We start from the raw sequence: 21,645 nt of genomic DNA, 5'->3' as shown, positions 1-21,645 counted from the left end.
GATGACACTCATAGGACTTCATGTTACACAATACATGTATGTTTTGTTTGATAAAGTTCATATTTATATAAAACAAATATCAGTATACATTGGCGCGTCCGGTGATATTGCGGAGAGCCACATCATTTTACAGAAATACTCATTATAAATGTCAATAAATACAATTGTTAGACATGGAAATATATATATACCTCTCCTTAATGCAACCGCTATGTCAGATTTCAAAAAATCTTTACATACAAAGCAAACCATGCAATAATCTGAGACGGCGCCCAGAAAATATATAAAATTATCCGCGATGTTGGAGTCAACAGAAATCAGAAATCACATTATAAATATTCCCTTACCTTTGACGATCTTCATCAGAATGCACTCCCAGGAATCCTAGTTCCACAATAAATGCTTGATTTGTTCGATAATGTCCATTATTTATGTCCAAGTAGCTACTTTTGTTAGCGTGTTTAGTACACAAATCCAAACGCTCGTGCAGGTCCATCCGAACGTCGGACGAAAACTTCAAAGTTATATTACAGGTCGAAGAAACTTGTCAAACTAAGTATAGAATCAATCTTTAGGATGTTGTTATCATAAATCTTCAATAAAGTTCCAACCGGATAATTCCTATGTCTGTAGAGAAGCCATGGAACGCAGGTCGCTATCATGTGAAATGAGCTCCCATCCGGCTCCACAACACAGTAGAAGCCTCATTCAAGTTTCTAAAGACGGTTGACATCTAGTGGAAGCTCTAGGAAGTGCAACTTTATCCATACCCCACTGTGTATTCAATAGCGGCTGGGTTGAAAATCGACCAACCTCAGATTTCCCACTTCCTGTTTGGATTTCTTCTCAGGTTTTTGCCTGCCATATGAGTTCTGTTATACTCACAGACATCATTCAAACAGTTTTAGAAACTTCAGAGTGGTTTCCATTCAATACTACTAATAATATGCATATATTAGCAACTGGGACTGAGGAGCAGGCCGTTAACTCTGGGCACCTTTCATCCAAGATACTCAATACTGCCCCTGCAGCCATAAGAAGTTAACAATTTATATCAACCCCCTTTACAATCTATATAATTTTTGGAAAACGCTACCAAAGTTGTATCAACACGGAACACTTCCAGGATGCCTACAAGGCCCTCCCCTGCCCTCCCTTCAGCGAATTAGATCATGACTCCATTTTGCTCATCCCTTCCTATAGGCAGAATCTCAAACAGGAAGTACCGGTCCATTCAACGCTGGTCTGACCAGATGGAATCCATGCTGAATAACATTGACGTATACACATATACTGTGACTGAGTTTATCAGGAAGTGTATAGCGGATGTTGTTCCCACTGTGACTATTAAAACCTACACAAATCAGAAACCGTGGGATAGATGGCAGCATTCACTCAAAACTGAAAGCACAAACCATCACATTTAACCATGGCAAGGTGACTGGGAATATGGTTGAATACAAACAGTGTACTTATTCCCTATGTAAGGCAATCAAACAGGCAAAACATCAGTACAGAGACATAGTGGAGTCGCAATTAAACGGCTCAGACACGAGAAGTATGTCTTCTTTGAGGAAAAGATCATTATTATTAGAAAGCAAATTACAGACTCCTCTTTAAATCTGCGTAAACCTTCAAAGCTCAGTTGTCCCGAGTCTGCACAACTCTGCCAGGACCTAGGATCAAGAGAGACACTCAAGTGTTTTAGTACTATATCTCTTAACACAATGATGAAAATAATCACGGCCTCTAAACCTTCAAGCTGCATACTGGCCCCTATTCCAAATAAACTACTGAAAGAGCTGCTTCCTGTGCTTGGCCCTCCTATGTTGAACATAATAAACGGCTCTCTATCCACCGGATGTGTACCAAACTCACTAAAAGTGGCAGTAATAAAGCCTCTCTTGAAAAAGCCAAACCTTGACCCAGAAAATATAAAAAACTATCGGCCTATATCGAATCTTCCATTCCTCTCAACATTTTTAGGAAAGGCTGCCTTCCTGAAGACAAACAATGTATACGAAATGCTTCAGTCTGGTTTTAGGCCCCATCATAGCACTGAGACTGCACTTGTGAAGGTGGTAAATGACCTTTTAATGGCATCAGACCGAGGCTCTGCATCTGTCCTCGTGCTCCTAGACCTTAGTGCTGCTTTTGATACCATCGATCACCACATTCTTTTGGAGAGATTGGAAACCCAAATTGGTCTACATGGACAAGTTCTGGCCTGGTTTTTATCTTATCTGTCGGAAAGATATCAGTGTGTCTCTGTGAATGGTTTGTCCTCTGACAAATCAACTGTAAATTTCGGTGTTCCTCAAGGTTCCGTTTTAGGACCACTATTGTTTTCACTATATATTTTACCTCTTGGGGATGTCATTCGAAAATATAATGTTAACTTTCACTGCTATGCGGATGACACACAGCTGTACATTTCAATGAAACATGGTGAAGCACCAAAATAGCCCTCGCTAGAAGCCTGTGTTTCAGACATAAGGAAGTGGATGGCTGCAAACGTTCTACTTTTAAACAAAACAGAGATGCTTGTTCTAGGTTCCAAGAAACAAAGAGATCTTCTGTTGAATCTGACAATTAATCTTAATGGTTGTACAGTCATCTCAAATAAAACTGTGAAGGACCTCGGCATTACTCTGGACCCTGATCTCTCTTTTGACGAACATATCAAGACTGTTTCAGCTTTTTTCCATCTACGTAACATTGCAAAAATCAGAAACTTTCTGTCCAAAAATTATACATAAAAATGTATCCATGCTTTTGTTACTTCTAGGTTAGACTACTGCAAATGCTCTACTTTCCGGCTACCCGGATAAAGCACTAAATAAACTTCAGTTAGTGTTAAATACGGCTGCTAGAATCATGACTAGAACCAAAACAATTGATCATATTACTCCAGTGCTAGCCCCCCTACACTGGCTTCCTGTCAAGGCAAAGGCTGATTTCAAGGTTTTACTACTAACCTACAAAGCATTACATGGGCTTGCTCCTACCTATATCTCTGATTTGGTCCTGCCGTACATACCTACACATACGCTACGGTCACAAGACGCAGGCCTCCTAATTGTCCCTAGAATTTCTAAGCAAACAGCTGGAGGCAGTTTGGAATGGTCTGCCTACCCATGTGAGAGACGCAAACTCGGTCTCAACCTTTAAGTCTTTACTGAAGACTCATCTCTTCAGTGGGTCATATGATTGAGTGTAGTCTGGCCCAGGAGTGTGAAGGTGAACGGAAAGGCTCTGGAGCAACGAACCACCCTTGCTGTCTCTGCCTGGCCGGTTCCTCTCTTTCCACTGAGATTCTCTGCCTCTAACCCTATTACAGGGGCTGAGTCACTGACTTACAGGTGCTCTTTCATGCCGTCCCTAGGAGGTGTGCGTCACTTGAGTGGATTGAGTCACTGATGTGATCTTCCTGTCTGGGTTGGCGGAGATCTTTGTGGGGTATACTCGGCCTTGTCTCAGGATGGTAAGTTGGTGGTTGAAGATATCCCTGTAGTGGTGTGGGAGCTGTGCTTTGGCAAAGTGGGTGGGGTTATATCCTTCCTGTTTGGCCCTGTCCGGGGGTATCATCAGATGGGGCCTCCAGTATTTATGCTGCAGTAGTGTATGTGTCGCGGGGCTAGGGTCAGTTGTTATATCTGGAGTACTTATCCTGTCTTATCCGGTGTCCTGTGTGAATTTAAGTATGCTCTCTCTAAGTATCTCTTTCTCTCTTTCTTTCTCTCTCTCTCGGAGGACCTGAGCCCTAGGACCATGCCTCAGGACTACCTGGCATGATGACTCCTTGCTGTCCCCAGTCCACCTGGCTGTGCTGCTGCTCCAGTTTCAACTGTTCTGCCTGCGGCTATGGAATCCTGACCTTTTCACCAGACGTGCTACCTGTCCCAGACCTATTATTTGACCATGCTGGTCATTTATGAACATTTGAACATCTTGGCCATGTTCTGTTATAATCTCCACCCGGCACAGCCAGAAGAGGACTGGCCACCCCTCATAGCCTGGTTCCTCTCTAGGTTTCTTCCTAGGTTTTGGCCTTTCTAGGGAGTTTTTCTTAGCCAACGTGCTTCAACACCTGCATTGCTTGCTGTTTGGGGTTTTAGGCTGGGTTTCTGTACAGCACTTTGAGATATCAGCTGATGTATGAAGGGCTATATAAATAAGTTTGATTTGATATGATTTGAAGTATGTGGCAGGGTCTACAGACAATCACGGATTACAAAGGGAAAACCATCCATGTCACGGACACCGACGTCTTGCTCCCAGACAAGCTAAACACCTTCTTCACCCGCTTTGAGGTTAACACAGTGCCACCGATGTGGGCTCTCGTTCTCTGTGGCCAATGTGAGTAAGACATTTAAACATGTTAACCCTCGCAAGGCTGCTGGCCCAGACGGCATCCTTAGCCACGTCCTCAGAGCATGCGCAGGCCAGCTGGCTGGAGTGTTTACGGACATATTCAATCTCTCTCTTTCCCAGTCTGCTGTCCCCACTTGCTTCAATATGTCCACCCAAGAAAGCAAAGGAAACTGAAGTAAATTACTTACTATCTCCCTGTAGCACTCACTTCTGTCATCATGAAGTGCTTTGAGAGGCTAGTTAAGGATCATATAATCTCAGCTTTACCTGATACACTAGACTCACTTCTATTTGCATACCGCCCAATAGATCCACAGATGATGCAATCGCCATCGAAACAGCACACTGCCCTGTCCCATCTGGACAAGAGGAATACCTATGTAAGAATGCTGTTCATTGACTATAGCTCAGCCTTCAACACCATAGTACCCTCCAAACTCATCATTAAGCCTGGGGCCCTGGTTCTGAACCCCGCCCTGTGCAACAGGGTCCTAGACTTCCTGATGGGCCGCCCCCAGGTGGTGAAGGTAGAAAACAACACCTCCAATTCGCTGATCCTCAACACAGGGGCCCCACAAAGGTGTGTGCTTAGCCCCCTCCTGTACTCCCTGTTCACCCATGACTGTGTGGCCACGCACGCCTCCAACTCAATCATCAAGTTTGCAGACGACACAACAGTTTTAGGCCTGATTACCAATAATGACGAGGAGGTGAGGGCCCTGGAGGAGTCGTGCCAGAAAAATGACCCCTCCCTCAACGTCATCAAAATGAAGGAGCTGATCGTGGACCTCAGGAAATAGCAGAGAGAGCACACCCCTATCCACATCGTCGGGACCGCAGTGGAAAAGATGAAAAGCTTCAAGTTCCTCAGTGTACACATCACCGACGATCTGAAATGGTCCACCCACACAGACAGTGTGGGGATGAAGGCGCAACAGCGTCTCTTCAACCTCCAAAGGGTGGTGCGGTCTGCCCAACGCATCACCGGGGGCACACTGCCTATCCTCCAGTACACCGACAGCACCCGATGTCACCGGAAGGCGAAAAAGATCATCAAGGACATCAACCATCCAAGCCACGGCCTGTTCACCCCACTACCACCCAGAAGGCGAGGTCAGTATGAGGTGTATCAAAGCTGGGGCTGAGAGACTGAAAAACAGCTTTTTTTCTCCAGGCCATCAGACCGTTAAATAGCCATCACTAGCCGGCTATGTGACCAATAAAATTTGATTTGATATCAACCCCTTTACAATCTATATCAAATCAAATCAAATCAAATTTTATTTGTCACATACACATGGTTAGCAGATGTTAATGCGAGTGTAGCGAAATGCTTGTGCTTCTAGTTCCGACAATGCAGTAATAACCAACAAGTAATCTAACTAACAATTCCAAAACTACTGTCTTGTACACAGTGTAAGGGGATAAAGAATATGTACATAAGGATATATGAATGAGTGATGGTACAGAGCAGCATAGGCAAGATACAGTAGATGGTATCGAGTACAGTATATACATATGAGATGAGTTTTTAAGCAAAGTGGCATAGTTAAAGTGGCTAGTGATACATGTATTACATAAGGATGCAGTCGATGATATAGAGTACAGTATATACGTATGCATATGAGATTAATAATGTAGGGTAAGTAACATTATATATGGTAGCATTGTTTAAAGTGGCTAGTGATATATTTACATAATTTCCCAGAAATTCCCATTATTAAAGTGGCTGGAGTTGAGTCAGTGTCAGTGTGTTGGCAGCAGCCACTCAATGTTAGTGGTGGCTGTTTAACAGTCTGATGGCCTTGAGATAGAAGCTGTTTTTCAGTCTCTCGGTCCCAGCTTTGATGCTCCTGTACTGACCTCGCCTTCTGGATGATAGCGGGGTGAACAGGCAGTGGCTCGGGTGGTTGATGTCCTTGATGATCTTTATGTCCTTCCTGTAACATCGGGTGGTGTAGGTGTCCTGGAGGGCAGGTAGTTTGCCCCCGGTGATGCGTTGTGCAGACCTCACTACCCTCTGGAGAGCCTTACGGTTGAGGGCGGCGCAGTTGCCGTACCAGGCGGTGATACAGCCCGCCAGGATGCTCTCGATTGTGCATCTGTAGAAGTTTGTGAGTGCTTTTGGTGACAAACCGAATTTCTTCAGCCTCCTGAGGTTGAAGAGGCGCTGCTGCGCCTTCTTCACGATGCTGTCTGTGTGAGTGGACCAATTCAGTTTGTCTGTGATGTGTATGCCGAGGAACTTAAAACTTGCTACCCTCTCCACTACTGTTCCATCGATGTGGATAGGGGGGTGTTCCCTCTGCTGTTTCCTGAAGTCCACAATCATCTCCTTAGTTTTGTTGACGTTGAGTGTGAGGTTATTTTCCTGACACCACACTCCGAGGGCCCTCACCTCCTCCCTGTAGGCCGTCTCGTCGTTGTTGGTAATCAAGCCTACCACTGTTGTGTCGTCCGCAAACTTTATGATTGAGTTGGAGGCGTGCGTGGCCACGCAGTCGTGGGTGAACAGGGAGTACAGGAGAGGGCTCAGAACGCACCCTTGTGGGCCCCCAGTGTTGAGGATCAGCGGGGAGGAGATATTGTTGCCTACCCTCACCACCTGGGGGCGGCCCGTCAGGAAGTCCAGTACCCAGTTGCACAGGGCGGGGTCGAGACCCAGGGTCTCGAGCTTGATGACGAGCTTGGAGGGTACTATGGTGTTGAATGCCGAGCTGTAGTCGATGAACAGCATTCTCACATAGGTATTCCTCTTGTCCAGATGGGTTAGGGCAGTGTGCATCAACCCCCTTTACAGGAGAATTCAAAAACGAAACAAAAAGATCACCCTTCATTTAGCCTCCCCTCTCTCTCTCTCTCTCTCTCTCTCTCTCTCACTGGCACACACATTAACTCCACCACCACTGCAGCAGCATTTTGCACAGAGCCAGTTACGTAATATTTCAACACATTCTCCCACTAGTTACGTGTGGCGCCCAGCAGAGTTCAGAGTAGAGGTGGATGGTAACACACTACTAGGTTTAAACAAGGTACAGATGGGCCTATACTGCAGCCCTGTCAGCCATCAGGTTGAATTTGCTGAGGCCCCGCTGCGATGGACCTGGGAACCCTGCTGGAAACAGGCCTGGACCCCCCCCCCCCCCCTCTTTTCCCATCCCTACCGCCAATGCAACAGAATCCTTGGTGGCCCCTGGCCAGCACAGACGCAGGCAGGGGGTCTGGGCCTCCTCAGAAACCTAACACGTGGCTTCTCACTGTGGAGGAGGTTTTACGGTTGACAGTTATCTGATTGACTGTCTGTTTTGGCTGACTGCTTTTGGCTGTCTGCTTCTGTGGCTGGTTTCAGTGAGCCCAGAATCAAAGTTACGGTCACAGTTATGTATCCGTGAGTTGGACTGGTTCTGTGGGTGTGTGTGACGTTGCAGACATGCATGCCCGTATGTGAGTGCATGCATATGCTAAACTTAAACAGTGGCTGACCAAGGTGCAAGGCTGTGTAGAGCACAGTTAACCAAAAGTAGGAGTCATCAGAGTGCGTCCAACTCCAGACTCTGAATAACTTGTTATGCAGTGGTTTAAAAAACAAGTCGTAAAACAGTGATAACACTTGTAGGAAGGAGGTCCTCAAAGCGTGAGGGAGGCCATTCACCCATTTGAACTGCCGGCTCTGGTGTTGGGATTCTTCAGGGGGGGGGGGATACGCCACGGTGCAAAGTGCAAACTAATCCGACCCTCTTTTCACACCTCTGTTTCTCACTCTGTTTGTTTGCCAGGCGTTGTACAGCAGCGAGTGTCAGGATGGTCGATGCGTTTGGCGGGCGGCGGTCGCCCTTTGAAGATGAAGGATACGACGGTTCATAAAGGAATGGCGATCCTTGGTGGCAGCTCAAACATTAACCAAACCACAGCTCGGTCATCATGCCTCATCATGGTATCATTGTTAATGAATATTGCTGTTGTGTTCAGTTGTAGGGGCTCCTACATGAAATGAAAGGTGTGAATTGACAACACAATACAGTATACTTTCTTGTGAAGAGTTGCTTTATTTTTTTATTGAATCTTATCTGCAGGACACCATATGAACGCAAATACTAGTGTATTACATTTTGACAATCTAACCGACATTCTCAAATTATTGTCTTTATTGTAGTTCCCTATTCCCCATTTCCAAAAACCTGAATTAGTTATTTCAGGTGAGAACATTTTAATTACTGACATATCATGCCATTGTTGATCTTTCGTCCTTCAATGGAACTTGGGAAGATTCTATCAAAAAGACTTCTCAGTAAAACACTGTTTCCTCTTAGCAAGTGGTTAGAGATTTAAGCCCAATTATCTGAAGGGGTGCCAAATCTCATTTTCAATCCACCACCACAGTCATCTCCCCCTGTCAATCAAACTGTTCAGAATAACGCCTGGGAGCGTATTTATTTGACGTAATCAGGCGAGACAAACGGCAGGTCTGCTCAAATCAGCCAGATGATGTTGAGGTTTGAGGCTGGATAAATGAAGTTATCTACGGGAAAATACGTGGGGTGTGGGTGGGGAATCCATGGAGATTTGGACGGGCTTGAGGCGATGTCTGTGCCAAGTCACTGATATACTATCTCTGTGCCAACAAAGTTCTAGAGCTAAGGGAAGGGCCCTCCCCCTCCCCTGCCCCGCCCCCTCCACCCACTCCATAAACAAGTAGAAAAGCTACCGTGAAGTGGTTCTCAAGGAAAGATAAAGCCTGTTTCGTCAAAAAAAGTCTCTCCTGTCCCCAAAAGCCCCTGGATAGGTCACTCTCTGTCCCCAAAAGCCCCTGGATAGGTCACTCTCCTGTCCCCAAAAGCCCCTGGATAGGTCACTCTCCTGTCCCCAAAAGCCCCTGGATAGGTCACTCTCCTGTCCCCAAAAGCCCCTGGATAGGTCACTCTCCTGTCCCTTTCTCTTTGTGTTTCCATCTCTCTTTCTCTATAGCCTCCCTGTCTCTCTCACATTTATAGTCTCTATTGTAGTCTCCCTCAATCTCTTTACTTTTCTCTGTGCTGCAGTAGTATCCTTCATTCTGCATGCCTCCAAGCATTCTTCTTAATCTCTCTGAATTATTCAAGACCCCTTTTCTCAACACATTCAAGCTATGGAACCTGAAGCTAATGCAGTGGAACAGTCTTGAATTTAATTTTCTGTATCTGAAAAACGTTCCTCCTAAAGTGAACATCTTAGGCGTCTAACTCATTTTCCTCATCGCGATTAGCTGAATGGGCGTCTCCTCCTTCAGATGCTGTAGTGTCACTCTGAGTTGATAGAGTTCTAAAACAAGAGGAAGAGAATCTAGTTGATTAAATTGAGACAGTTGCGTGCTTTGTTACAGGTAGCTGAGCATCCTTGCTGACGCCGAATTCGGCGTGATGAGAGAGTCGTGATGAGACAGTCTATCCATCCAGCCATGTCTGTCAGGCCGAGACTGGTCACACCTGAATTGATATTGAAGCCACGATTCTTCCTCCTCCGTGCCTCCATTCCTAAACTCATTGCGTTAGATTACAAAGACGGTCTCCCGCGTGGCCTGTGAGAATCAATATCCCAGATGGACCTGGAAGTGCACTCAGAAGTGCATGAAGGTCCTTTACCGTAAGACTCAGACGAACTAATCGGCAAGGTGCACATCAAAGAGCGAAGACGACATTCAACCTGTTTCAATGGGTTTTGTTTTTGTAAGACCAACTGCATTCAAATCACTCCACAAATGCAAAGCTATTTGTAGTGGAATGCCTAGGCCTTTAGATAGATAGATGATAACCAATATCCAGGTTCAGTCAAAGACAGAGCAAAGTAGCACGATTCAAGGACTTGGACAAAGATTATCATCCGGAGAGAGATCCTGACAGGCTAATAGGCTGTACGGTATTTCTTATTCTTAGCCTTTGGCTCTTCGGACCATGATAAAAACAAGTGCCTATCATTATCTCTATAATAAAATATAAGTACCTATCCCTGTGTTGTGTTTCACACACCATAGAAAAATATGCTGGTCTTGATGATGTTTCCTTTCCCCACCTGGCTATTTCCTTCTCATTTATTCTGAATGTCCCCACTCCGTATCACTTTCGAATTCTACACTAGTTAAACTCTGAAACTGAGAACCTGTTATGACTGCAGAGGATCCAGAGACAGTCGGAATCTTTCAATTTACTGACTGACAAATAGTGCTGGAAGCGTTCAATATTTCAGCATATCCAACCAAGCAGCTCATAGCAAAGCTTATCGTATAGTACAGTACATCTCGTTTTGACATCACTTCTCTGTTACTGAAGCTTATAGTACACACAGTGTTCTGTCCTAGCCATAACTTTATGCTACAATTACTGATTGCAGTGGAGGCTGCTGAGGGGAGGACGGCTCATAGTAAAGGCTGGAATGGAGCTAATGGAATGGCATCAAACGCATGGAAACAATGTATTTGATACCATTCCCTTTATTCCGCTCCAGCCATTCACACGAGCCCGTCCTCCCCATTTAAGGTTCCACCAACCTCCTGTGACTAATTGCTTTTACAGGTGGTAACAGACAACATCACTATGCCACAAACACACACACACACACGCACACACGCACACACTACCCCAACTCCAACTCCACCTCACCCCACACTCTCAAAAACCCTAGGACCCTGCCTTCACACAGATGTGTCAGACAGACTATTCTTCTCCCTGTTTGAGAGGTGAGGCGGTGTTTGCTTTAGCAGAGAGTGTGCGACCACAGCCCCCCTCCGCACCGCTCTGCACGCCTTGTCTCTCGGAGCAGGCGTCCCATAGCACAAACAGCCCAGAGGAATGTGTTGCTACAGGGGTGTGTGTGTGTGTGTGTGTGTGTGTGTGTGTGTGTGTGTGTGTGTGTGTGTGTGTGTGTGTGTGTGTGTGTGTGTGTGTGTGTGTGTGTGTGTGTGTGCTCGCAGACAGCATGATGGATACAGTGAGTGATGTTCCTTTGTGGCCCCGTGCGAGACACACCAGATACACATGACACACACACATGCTGTTCCGGTAAAAATAAAGTGTCAAGGATACTGGGGATAGGGAGGAACAATTCATTCTTCATTCCTATAGCGGCGTGGTTGTGTCTAAACAAGTCTGTTTGCTTTTCCAGGATGGAAGCCCTGGCGACCCAAGGAGGGAGGCACAGCCTCAGCCACAGGCACAGACAATCACTTATTCATTTGTATTCATTTGTCACTCTGTGTTTCACCTATTTGGTCAACTTCAGTTAATCATTGTCACTCTGTGTTTCTCATAGATGGCCAACTAGTATAAATCTTGAATTTGATGGCAGGGCTTAGAAATGTAGACTGTAATATGGAGGACTGCGGTCGGGATATTCTGAGAGTGATATATTATCAGATTCAGAGCTCTCTTAATTGAGCTAACATCTCACAGTTTTATACACAACTGGGGTGACCTTCTCCAAAAGTGTATTCGTAGCCAGTCACTATAGTAAAAGCGTAGATATTTCCACAGGGCTCAAGCGTGTTTATCTGCCGCAGAGAACCACTCTGTGGGAATGGAAACAAACAGCAAACAAAACCCTTTTAAACACCTGCTGCGTGTCAAAACAGTCAACATGTGCCATGGATGACTGTCAAACAACACAGCACCACTTTCCCCCAACCACAGGGAAATAGAAATACCGAGACAAAAGGGAGTTTGAGTCCGTTCATTTTACTGTAGGGGCTCTCTGATGCAAACAATATGGGGTGGAATGAGGAGCCTACTCTCACCATTCACTGTAGGGCAATATTTAAAAATCGCAAATCCAATCTAGAGTGGGTTACAGTGAGAAGTTGAGGTTCATCCACCTTCATCATCGTGGACATCTTTTCCATCAGCATTGTCTCTTGAGACACACAGGCCTATTTGTATCCACAGTGCATGCCCTAAGAGATGCCTTTGCATGCTCTGAGTCTTGAACTATTATTCTAGATGTTGGGTATGCAATGCCAATGAAATACTGCACATTTGCAGAGTTGATATAGAGTACTGACACATACATTATGCAGCAATGCGGTTGATGGGTACTACGGTCAGAGAACCACCCCCCACTAGGCCTACCTCTCATGTTAACCTTGAAAGCATGCATGCATCGGGCAGTTACTTGACTTATAAGGGGTGAGATATTTCACAAGGAATCAATTCTCTTCGCTTACATCAACAATGCATAATCGCAACTTTTAACCACGCTCCTCATGATAAAATCGTATGCAATATTTGCTAGACAGTCAACACACAGCCAAGTCAATATCAGACTACAATTGTCCAATAATTCATTCTCCTTTATCTAAACCAGTAGCACTCACATTCTCACCAAGCTCATGCATGCCGTCTCTCTCCTCCTCTAAGCATGAATACATATTATCTTTAAGTGGGTCTTAGGTATGTCTGACAATAAAAAGCAACTACCACATCTTTGATCCTGCTGAGGCATTGTCCCTATCTCTATAGCAGCCGATGTAGCCTCGCTGTTGGAAATAGCGTGTGGAATGAGTTCAATGAAAGCCACGATGTGATAACTTCCTCGATGTGCTTTATTAGTCTTTATGGGGGCAGACGGGGAAGCATAAATCTAAATGGGCCGGTTCATTGAGGATAGGATTCCATATCTACTCCGATTACTTTTCTTCTTGTAGGCCGAAAGTGTTCACACGAATAAACTATGTCCGATGATATCGTTGAAGACCAGCACATAATACAAAGCGGATCATATGAATACTAATAAGTAGCCTCTTAATCATATTTAGAATGATTACAATAGTAATGATAACGGGTTATGGGTGTAATTAATAATGAGTGCCTAATATTATCACATATATTTGAGTATTAGCTTAATAGGTGGATGAACATTTTGCAGATTGTTTCCAAGGAAGGCAAATTCATATTGTAATGTTTTCAAAAATGGCAATTTCATTTGATATAATAACAACAACAATAATAATAATCACAATCATTATAGTTTCGGGTTGAAATAAATCTTTTTTTTTAAATATACTTTTTTTTTTACAACAGTTTTATGATACATAAATTAACGTAATTTAGACCTATAATTAACTTTGATTCAGACGATAATTAAATGGGCAGAGAAGTCTGTGTTCAAGTACTGTGGTGGTGCAGTTTAAATGCTCTTTAAATAAATGACGGTGCGTCGCTTTATTGCAGCGATAAAGTTGGAACTTAACATCAATTTTCCCCATGAGAAACATTTCAACGCGGTGAATGATTAGACATTGTGATGCGGCGGTCTTTCTGAAGTGGGTGGGTGGTTGTTATAAACCTCCATTTGAGCTATGGCGGTAATGGGCTTTTAGGTTTTCAAATTGAGAAGGCATTTGCATGTGACTTTTTATGTGCATGGACGCGCGGCATAATTTCACTTAAAAAAGTGCATTTTGTGGTGGTTTAGATTTATCCTCTTTAACAACCGTACAGACTTGTTTTTTTATAGCCTACATTTTCAAATCACATCAGTATCATGTTTTAATGAAGGCATGTACTATTAATACAGCGTGGGCTGATCAGACTAAAATTGACATAGTGTAATAAAATGTTTACAACTATAAAAATTCATTTCGAGACTAAATAATAATAATAATTATTATTATTATTTTATTATTATAGTATTATTATATTAACATTTTAATACTAATAAGGATTTTAAATTGTTTTCCTTAACTATATAAACTACAACAAAGGATAGGCAATTTTTCCTCGAGCCTTGGAGTTAGACACCGTTTGTAAAAGGTTTTGTAAAACGTGTGTGTACTTGTTGGTGCGTAATATGATGTGCTATAATCCCATTTTAAATTTTTAATAGTATTTCGACAACTTTCATCCAGAGAGAATAAAATACATGTCTGAATCTTTGTTTTTCATCAGAACTGACCTTAGCAATTAACTCAACCAACCAACACCAACATTACCAAATTTAAAAACAGACACATCTCTCATGACTGTACAAACAAGTCACCCAATAATACCATTTATGCCAAATGTATTTTTGCTTGTGATACGGGCATTGTGTGGAGAGGAAACTTCTGCAGTCCTTAAAGATAATTTGGATGGTTTTTGGAGACAATTATAACGTTTTGACTTACCGACACATTCGTTGGCTTCTCTAGCTGTTGCGCGTTGCCACGGCCGATCATAATGGAAAGGCTTGCACCTGTCGCACTCCGGTCCCGCGGTATTATGTTTGCACTCACAAACAAGGTTTCCATCCCTGTCTTTTACGCACCGCGAAGCGTGGCCATTGCATTTGCATCGACCGCCAACTTGCAGATCGGACACCGCATAGAAATAAGAGTCCCGGGCTAGCTCCGAGTCATCCTCGTTCTCATCACCGAAAGTGTGCAATCGGCTGAACGTCACCTTGATATCCGTGGCGGTGACCCAGTCCTGGAGCACCGGCGAATTGTCGAAGTCGTGCGCCGATGGTCTGCCGTCCAGAGTGCTGAAGGCAATGAGACCGCCGGATAGAGGGTGCATGTCCGTGTGGGAGTCTGTGCATATCGCCTCTTGTTCGTTCTGTTTGGTAATGGTGGCCTTGCTTGGTTTGGTGTACATTTTCCTGCATTGGGTCGAATAGTATTGGAAAGGTACCCAAGATTTGCCGTAGTCCATAGACTTGAAGATAGCCATAGATTCGGGTCGAGGTGAGCAGAACTGCAGGCTTACGTAGGTGACTTCGAATTTCTTGCCCAGTGACAGTGTTATGGTGACGTTTTGGGGGTATTGGATGTAATTTTCCGATTGCCAACATGTGAGATTATGGGGGTTGTTGAGATCCGTTAGATATGCCGGTGGGTGATACTTTTTGGGGTCCGAGGCATCGCACGTATGGCAGTTCCTATTTCTCTCGTCGCCCTTCTCTGTTACCAAACAGTACCTACCCGGGGTTTTACCACAGGTGCTGGAAGTGCGGACTTCCTTTCCGAAAGCGGAGTTCACAAAATCGGGGATGCATCTCCTCGGGTTACCATTCTCGTCGTAGCAAGGGTCCGGGGGAGATGTTTGCGCGGCGAACATGCTCATCCCGTAGCCACCGAGCACCCCCTCGACCACAAAGGAAATGGTCACGACAGTGACCACGGGATCCAAAATCCTTAGCATCGTATTCCTTGTTCGTGCGCTGAAAAACGCCAGCCGTTCCCTGAAAAGAGAGATAATAAATAAGACACTTTTGCAAGATGTCCAAAAGAGCGCTCCAGATGTAAAGCTATGAGTTAAAATAGAAAAGCAACACCTCAATAGATAATTGAATTTACCATGCACATAGATCGAATAATATTTTCATATAGATTACCATCACATGATAAGCCTACAGAAAATATAATTTGAACCGTTATTAATATGAACACACTGTCAGGAGAAATGTATAGATGTATAACATTAGCCTTTCATAATGCACCTATTAAGTGAAATAAATGGGCTTACAAGGTTAAGAAATCTCCACATATGACACTATTCCTCGGAATAATAATTCAGCTAGGCAGAAAAGTCATACAAATATCTCTGTCGGGTGCCTTTCCTGTCACAAGCGCGATCTGTTGTGTTCTTGTTTGTTTTATTTGGAATCTCCGGGAGCAAAATATCTACACGCGTCTAGATGTAAGAGCCGCAACTCTCGCTCTGTCTGTTTCACTCCCTGTGTGCCCGTCTTTCTCATTCACTCACTCCCTTCCTCTATCCCTCTATCTCTGTCTGCCGCACTGACTGTGGAGAAAGTGAAGGACGATTGGAGCGTCTGCAGAGTTTGAGGTCATCTTGAGGAGTGACACTCCCGCGTAAAAAGAGTGAACAACGACATCCACTGGTAGTTTATCGATAACAAGATAGATACGGCTAATTAAGTGCCAAACGAAGGAACAACAAACTAATGATCAAGTTAATCTGATTATCACGTAGATAACATAATCCAAGGCTTCCATATAGTCGTAGTTTTCATATTGCTAATCGAAACGGCAGTTTATATTTCATCATGAATATTGACTTTGTCACATTAGCCTTTTATTAGCTTAATATATATATATATATTATGTATTTATTATTATTACTACTACTATTGTTATTGTTACTTCCGGGGTATTCTGGTGCATTTGTATTTCATGATTTAGATTGTGACCCAGTTAATTAAGAGTTATTACGCATATTTTACGCATGACTCATGTTTTTTTCCCCCATTCAGTAGACCTATCAGATTTTCAAAAGTTTAAATAATCAAATCTTCATAGAAACGAAGTGCAAAGAACGAAAACGTTTGTTCTATTCTATAATATGATAAAGCTTCTGTACATATTGTATAAACTGCTCAAGACCACTATATAATATGCCTTTTTCGATATTTCTGACTTTACAATTTTTGAAGAAAAAATGAAGTGAATACCATGCATATTATATCTCTGGTAATGCTTCCATATCCTATTCATTGGCTATGACATGGAGCCAAAACGCCTATAATACACTATATATACAAATGTATGTGGACACCCCTTGTAATGAGTGGATTCGGATATTTCAGCCACACCCCTTGCTGACAGGTGTATACAATCGAGCACACCGCCATGCAATCTCCGTAGACAAACATTAGCAGTAGAATGGTCTTACTGAAGAGCTCAGTGACTTTCAATGTGGCACAGTCATAGGATGCCACCTATCCTACAAGTCAGTTTCTCAAATGTCTGCCCTGTTAGAGCTGCCCAGGTCAACTGTAATTGTGAAGTAGAAACCTCTAGGAGCAACAACGGCTCAGCCGTGAAGTGGTAGGACACACAAACTCACAGAATGGGACCGCCGAGTGCTAAAACGCATAGCACGTAAAAATGATCTTTCCTGCGTTGTAACACTCACTACCGAGTTCCAAACTGCCTCTGAAGGCAACGTCAGCATAATAACTCTTTGTGTAAGGACAGGCGCTGTAGACGAGAAGCAAGTACAGGGAGTGAACATTCAATGGAAAATGGACATCAATCAAAACCAGAACAGTGTGACATTACGACAATAATGCTGACATGGGGTACAAAACTGAGGAACAGACAGATATAGAGGGGGCAATCAACATCGTGAAGGAGTCCAGGTGAGTCCAATGAGCGCTGATGTGCGTAATGATGGTGACAGGTGTGCGTAATGAAGGGCAGCCTGGTGCCCTTGAGCACCAGAGAGGGGCAGTAGGAGCAGGCATGACACATCTGGTGCTTCATGAAATCGGTTTCCATGGCCAAGCAGCTTCACACAAGCCTAAGATCACCATGCGCAATGCCAAGTGTCGGCTGGAGTGGTGTAAAGCTTGCTTCCTTTGGAGCAGTGGAAACTCGTTCTCTGGAGTGATGAATCACGCTTCACCATCTGGCAGTCTGACAGACGAATCTGGGTTTGGCAGATGCCAGGAGAATGCTATCTGCCCAAATGTATTGTGCCAACTGTAACGTTTGGTGGAGGAGGAATAATGGTCTGGGGCTGTTTTCATGGTTCGGGCTAGGCCCCTTAATACAAGTTTACATTTTTTTAAACTAGGCAAGTCAGTTAAGAACAAATTCTTATTTACAATGACAGCCTAGGAACATTGGGTTAACTGCCTTGTTCAACTGCATATTTTTACCATGTCAGCTCAAGGATTCAATCTAGCAACATTTCAGTTACTGGCCCAACGCTCTAACCACTACAGCTACAGCATACAATGACATTCTAGACGATTTTGTGCTTCCAACTTTGTGGCTTTGTCGAGATCGGTGGGGAAGGACTACAAATAGGTCCTGCAGTGTAAGTCTGCTCTACTGCCAGAAGAGTGTGTTCAAATCAACAAAAATCATCTGTTAGAAATTGTGTTTCGAGAGCTTGATAAATCTGTTATAAATCTAGGAGCCATTTTGGCCTACTAAAATAGTTTTTGTGTTGTCTATCTTTGTATATTTTTTACAGATTTTTTTACACTAGGCTCTAAGATGGTGGATAAATTAAGATAGCCATAAAGCCTGTTAACCATTGGAAAATAATGTCACATTTCCGGTATACTTAAAGATGCAGTCAGGGATCTTAAACAGTAACAAATTCGTAACAAATTATACGAATTGGAATTCGCAAAATATCATATGAAATGGATGACGTAGTACATATTTTCCGGGACACGTTTTAGCTGCTGAGCACTGCTTTCAAAACTACTGGCTAAAATTATGCAAAATCTTTGGGTGGCTCTCCCATTAGCACCAATGCGATAGCTGGGTCTGGTCGACATCGTTCATTGACTGTATATGAACAAGAAAAGAGGAACCTATGAAATGTTTCTCTTTCTCTTCCATCTCTGACTTGGCCATAGAGATAAATAGTGGACTTTAGGGCCCAAAATCCTGTTTTAGCAGGGGCAGTGCCATTAAGAACATTCACCATTTTGGAGTAGTCATCTTGGTGGGACTTCCTCTGGGTTAAGGAAGGATCACATTATTCCATCCTGGTCATCGGGAGGGATCAGCCAATGAATTATACTTGTGAGCAAACATTCCACAACTGCAGGTGGAAGTAAATCACAAACCTTGGTTTTATACCAGTTCAAACCACTCTTTTCCACCATTCATTTTTCCCATAGGGGATTTTAGAAACACTTAAAATAAGGCCTGTGTTTCGTGTAGGCTTACCCTGGCATGACGTTTTGATAACAGTGTAAATCTCTCTAGGACAAGGTGACTTTTATCAATATATTCACCTGTATTTACCCCCAAAATGAAATGCCAATTAGCTGCTAATGTGGCTATCTTAAAGAACTACAAATGCCATATTGATCTGGAAAAGACTGCTGAATCGAGGCAAAGGTAAGAATCTCTGGATTAACTATCTAATGTTAGCTAAATTTATGAATGAATAAATTGGCTACATTTCTTTAAATTGACCATTTTGTGAAGTGTCTTGTGTAAGTTTTAAATTGACACACTACCTGTTAGCAAAGGTGTCAGCTAGCAGCCTGGTCTCATAGACGAGATGTAACATAGTAAATGTAGGTCTGGGATACTGAAATGAGTATGATATGTTACGTTTGTTGTGGTTACATATGACAGATGATTACTTAAGGCAAAACGAACGTAGGGTGGTTGGTCGGGGTGGATGGGTGGGTGTATAAATGGAGTGTCTCGGATTTACATACAGAATAACACAAATGCAATAAGATGAGGTTGTAGCCAGAGATGATGTGCAGGAGCTTCCAGGGATTTGTAGTCTACTTTGATGCTAAATAACATTTTTAAATCTGAGAGTAAATAGAGCCGAATATATTGATAAAAGTTACCTTGTCCGAGAGACATTTACATGGTAATCAAAACGTCACGCCATGGTTAGCCTACACAAAACACAGCCCTTATTTAAAGTGTTTCTAAATTCCCTATGGGAAAAACAAATGGTGGAAAAACGATTGGAACCATTTCCCTGTTTGACTGCTAGGTTTATTGGGTATTATGACACCTTCACTGTGGGACTCTATATCTTGGGTCATGGGTCACATGTGTGTAGGCACGCAGGTGATCAGGAAGTGGGAATGAACAGGTATGGAGAGCATACATGTCACTGTTTACACCTTGGAACTCTGATTTTGCCTATGGTAATAGGCCTTCATGTGATTATTTCAGTGTTTTTATCTTTGCTTTGCTGCTAATAAATGGGCAAAAGATTCAACCAAAGATCGCGTCTGGAAAGTGGTTTGTTTGGTACGCGTTGGACATTTGCTAACACCTCGAGTGGCTGTCAGGAACGTATAAATAGGTTGCCAGTACAATAATGTCAGCAGTATTTTATTTTAAAATTGTTTATTCCATTTCTCTCTTGAGATGGCTGTGGAGTGGGAAGTTGATGTTCCGCATTGCTAGTCAAGCACCTGTACACGTTGATATCCCGAGGCTGTGGAAAGAGCGCCATCTTTTGGGAACAGAATGGAACTTGGTAAAAAAAAAAATCTAAATCATCAACAACAAAAATGCACCCACCGTGACCTGCAAAACAAGTCCGACTTAAAACGTTGAGACAATGTAGTACTGTGTATCCAACATAGACCAATATTAACCTGGCACCTTTTGATGTGCTGTGCGGTAGTCAAAGAACTAAGGAAGTTTTGTGATAACCCACGTCCATGTCCTCACCACTGCTGTAGTCTAATGACTTCATAACAGGAGGTGGCAGTGTTTCACTACTACTGTACTACTGTACTACTACTGTACTTTGTGGGATCTAGTCAATCTCATTGGCATGATGGCATCTGTGCAATAGTGGCCTTCACTGTTTGAACCGCAAATAGAAGAACCATCTTTATTATTAGACTGAGCCTCTTCTCCCAATAACTCAAATGCACATTTAAAGTCAGTTTAAATTATCTAATTTTCACCTTTGACCTTTGTAGAGCTATTATAGTAATCATAGACTTCAGACTTCCAGAGTAGGGCCAATATTAAAAAAATGATAGGAATAAAGTAATCCATCGCAAGCCCAGAGCAATACAGGAAATACTCACGTTCCCATTCATTGTGAACCTCATGAATTGACTGTTTATTTACTGCCATTGTTTTTAGCTAATGATTTGGGTCCTGTTCCCTCTCAGAGAGAGGGGGAGAGAGAGGGGGGATTTACCGTAACACATGAAATGCAAATCACAGTCAAAGTGGCTTCAGGGGAAGTAGGGAGACTAATAGTGCTGCCCTGAGCGAGAAGAAAACAGTGGGCAGAGAAAATGACAGAACTGCTGAATTTGAACTGGAACAGTGGCTGTCCCAATGAGCCCAGATCCATTTTGAATTTCAATATCGGCTTGTTGCTATTTAGATATGAACCTTTAGGAAGTCCGTGTAAAACTACAAGTACTTGTTTTGTTTTTTATTAGTATCCTTTTATTATAAATCACACAATTCAGAGTTCAGTTGTCATGTGAATCAACTTGAACTTGGACAAACTCTCAAGTGTATCAGGTAGAGAGAGATATGTGAAAACTACCTTTGCAAAGACGGGGCAAAATACTATTTGGATTAGTAATAAATAATGGTCAATCCTATAAAAATCAATGACCCAGCCAGTCAAAACTAAAGATTGAAAGATCAAAGCCCAACATTCAAAACAATGAAACACATCTTTATTCATGAAAATAGCAGGGAAACAAACAAATGATACAAATGACTTCCTTAACAGACACCCACACTCTGCCTTCCTCATTGTGCTTACATGCACCTCTCTCATTCACTTCCTGTTTGACACATACCCTCTGCGTGTGCAGGGT

At 43.2% G+C, this 21,645-nt stretch overlaps 1 protein-coding gene across 2 annotated transcripts in view; it reads right to left on the bottom strand.

Moving 5' to 3' along the window:
* LOC139370340 (netrin-1) overlaps window positions 1-16,145 on the bottom strand; it is a 108,365-nt gene extending 92,220 nt beyond the window's left edge. Inside the window, exons 1-2 of one of the 2 annotated variants that reach the window (XM_071109766.1) lie at window positions 15,843-16,145; window positions 14,504-15,558 (exon numbers count right to left, since the gene is read on the bottom strand). In XM_071109766.1, the coding sequence (XP_070965867.1) occupies window positions 14,504-15,518 (1,015 nt within the window). In that variant the 5' untranslated portion in view covers window positions 15,519-15,558; window positions 15,843-16,145. The remainder of the gene's footprint in view (window positions 1-14,503; window positions 15,559-15,842) is intronic. The other variant, XM_071109765.1, reaches the window with a different exon arrangement.
* Between the last annotated feature and the right edge of the window lie 5,500 nt (window positions 16,146-21,645).

Source organism: Oncorhynchus clarkii, chromosome 17, assembly GCF_045791955.1.
Source record: "Oncorhynchus clarkii lewisi isolate Uvic-CL-2024 chromosome 17, UVic_Ocla_1.0, whole genome shotgun sequence".
NCBI classification, from domain to species: domain Eukaryota; kingdom Metazoa; phylum Chordata; class Actinopteri; order Salmoniformes; family Salmonidae; genus Oncorhynchus; species Oncorhynchus clarkii.
Note: the sequence above shows the minus strand (reverse complement) of the source record. Positions and strands in the feature narration are given on the sequence as shown.